General features: G+C 53.2%; 1 protein-coding gene across 1 annotated transcript in view; it reads right to left on the bottom strand.

Annotated features, from left to right (window-relative positions):
- LOC119588640 (actin cytoskeleton-regulatory complex protein PAN1-like) overlaps positions 1 to 2,867 on the bottom strand; it is a gene marked incomplete in the record, with an annotated part of 53,193 nt that overhangs the window by 5,131 nt on the left and 45,195 nt on the right. The window contains 2 exon segments of the mRNA XM_037937276.1: positions 85 to 808; positions 2,048 to 2,706. Coding sequence (XP_037793204.1) covers positions 85 to 808; positions 2,048 to 2,706 — 1,383 coding nt within the window.

The following is a 2,867-nucleotide window of genomic DNA, read 5'->3' as shown; positions in this document are numbered from 1 at the left end:
GATATTCCTTTTTATTAATAAATTATCAAGAAGAGCTGCAGTTTATTAGCAGAGAAGCAGTCGCTTCTGCTCACCTGACCCGGTGGCGGGGGCGCCGGTCTCTTCTTCCTGCCGACCCTGGTCCGCGTCGAGGGCGGGAGGGAGCAGCGCGCGCTTTCCCGCTGCAAGGGCGACGACCCCCCCATGGTCAGAGACATCCGCGTTAAGTCTCTCGACAAGCCTGTGTCATTGAATTCGTCGTCCTCATCTTCGTCGAAGGGATTCGTTGATACTGGTTCATGTGGTGATCTAGCGAGTTGCGCGTTCAGAGACGCTATCGAGTCGTTCAACCGCTGGAGTGTGATGGAAGACTGACTGGAGGATCGAGAATTGGTTGCTGGGGAAGAGGACAAATTTGGCTTGAACTCTAGCTCTCCTGTGGCTGGATTCACTTTCCATATAGACGCGTCCTCCTCCTCTTCGTCTTCGTCGAAAGGATTCGTTCCTGCTGGTTTGGGCGCCTCGACTGCCTTGATTTCCTTCGATGGACCGGCTATTCCTTGATTGTCTTCGTCGTCGCTCTCGAAGGGGTTCATGGAGACCTTCTTGCGAGGCAGCGGCACCGGCGCCTCTCTCGGCGCGCTCTGCCTTCGCCTTTCCTCCTCGTTATCTTCATCGCTGTCAAAGGGGTTCAAGGATACTTTGCGCGGCTTTGGCACTGGCGCCTCCCTGGCCGGCTCGTTGAGCTTGGCGGGGAGCGACACCTTTCTGTAGGTGGCCCTGTTGCTTACCGCTCCCCTTTCCGCGGCCACAGACAGTTTTGCAGGACCTGCAAGCCGATGCAAAATGTTATCAACAAAGTACTATGTATATGCCTATATGCTAAACTATATACGTACAAAAAAATATTTACGAATGCATGTGTTCACAACAGGATGTGTACGTCTGTATCTGCGAATGCAATAAATATAAGTGCATAAGGATAACACTGTTTTCTATTCATCAAACCTGGGACAACACTGTGTTCTCTTCTCGTGTCCTTAAAATGTGCTCATATGGCTACTTATAATATGAAGCTAGTAGACCATTGTAATATCTCATTGTAATATGTGATGCAAATAACTGTACTGACTGTTTAGATTAATATTTAAATTAGGTAATTTTTTTTTACAACGAATTAAAAATGCATGTGAATGAACAAAATTAATATATAGCTTTTCTTGAGTCATCCTTAGTTTAATAAATACGATCAATTGATGAACTGCTACAAGAAATGACTAGGGCGCTTAGTCAGATCTAACATATCCAATATATGTTTTACTAAGCGCGGCCCCTTCTGAATAGTAAAACTACCAATTTTCTCTCTCCTAAGACATGTCGCAAACACCTTTCGTATACTTCCATCCCTGTGTCTCATCCTCTCCCCATCATCGCACAGGACGTGACCTAGGCCTTCTGCTGTCCCCAAGGCAGTCACTTACTGGAGGAGCTGTCCTGCAGGGACGGCGTCGGACGTGTGGCTTGCGCGCCCACGGGTTGTCCGCGGCACTAATGAGAGAGTGCAAGGGGAGGGGTAGGAACCTCCTACGGTGGAGCGGGGGGAACGGTGCGGTCGGCGATGGATCCGTAGAGGCTTGGGCGGGCGCCCCTTTCTCCTCCGCGGCCCTGTCGCTGCTGTCGTAAGAGTTGCTCATCGACGAGGGCTGCGCTAGGTTGACGCTGCCCGCCCTGGAGGAACGGCGGGCAGGGGAAGGGCGTGGTAACGATCGGTAGCTTCCAAGACTGTGGAAGGAGGTACTCAGTGATGAGGGAAACAGGTTACTGTCGTTCGTGTCGTCACAGGCGGCGCATAGTTCGGGCAGCTGAGGATCGTCTAACTTACAGGTTCCACTAGAAAAGGAAGCGGAATCTATGCTGGGCTCACTTGCACTTTCATCAAAGGAGAGGTAGGGAGCATGAAGCACGGTCGAAAGTGCTTCATCGGAAGTAACATCAATGCGTTGGGAACTCGCTGCTTCTTCATTCACACTGGCATGCTTAAGGGAATCGGGCGTTGTTTCCTCCCTACCTAAGCCACATTTAGATTGGTCTGCCGATTCATCTGGCGGTGAAGCTGCCCACCCTTCGTCTTTCTCAGCGCAGCCAGCATCTGGAGGAATTTCCTGAGGAGCGTTCGGTGGAAGAACAATTTCAGTACTAACTTCAGGGACTCTTGGGGGTTTCGCTGGGGGTGGTGCCGGCGCCAGCACAGGCGGCGATAACTCTTCAGCCGCGGCTCCGGCTTGGCTGCTGCGAGGTGATCCCTTTTCATCTGCAATTCCGTTCACCGCAACATCTGGAGGAGGCGTCTGGCCCTGGAAAGCATCCGCTGCGCCGTTTGAAGACGAGACCGCTCCTGTGGGCTCCTCTGTCGCCGCTCCTGTGGGCTCCTCTGTCGCCGCTCCTGTGGGCTCCTCTGTCACCGCTCCTGTGGGCTCCCGCGCCGCTCCTGTGGGCTCCTCTGTCGCCGCTCCTGTGGGCTCCTCTGTCTCCGCTCCTGTGGGCTCCTCTGTCACCGCTCCTGTGGGCTCCTCTGTCGCCGCTCCTGTGGGCTCCTCTGTCACCGCTCCTGTGGGCTCCTCTGTCACCGCTCCTGTGGGCTCCTCTGTCACCGCTCCTGTGGGCTCCTCTGTCGCCGCTCCCTGGACGCCCACGGCCGCGCCGCCAGGAACGGCCATCGCACCATACCTGGGGACCAAAAGGGGTTACAATTTCAATGCAAATATGCCACAGAAAAAAATCTCACTTTGCTACAATACAAGCGCTCCTTCCACTCACCATTTAGTAAGAATTGCAGGACTTTTGGCGGATTTTTGTGGCTGAGAACCTCGATTTCATATTCCAAAGGG

Source organism: Penaeus monodon, chromosome 24, assembly GCF_015228065.2.
Source record: "Penaeus monodon isolate SGIC_2016 chromosome 24, NSTDA_Pmon_1, whole genome shotgun sequence".
In the NCBI taxonomy this organism is placed as follows: domain Eukaryota; kingdom Metazoa; phylum Arthropoda; class Malacostraca; order Decapoda; family Penaeidae; genus Penaeus; species Penaeus monodon.
Note: the sequence above shows the minus strand (reverse complement) of the source record. Positions and strands in the feature narration are given on the sequence as shown.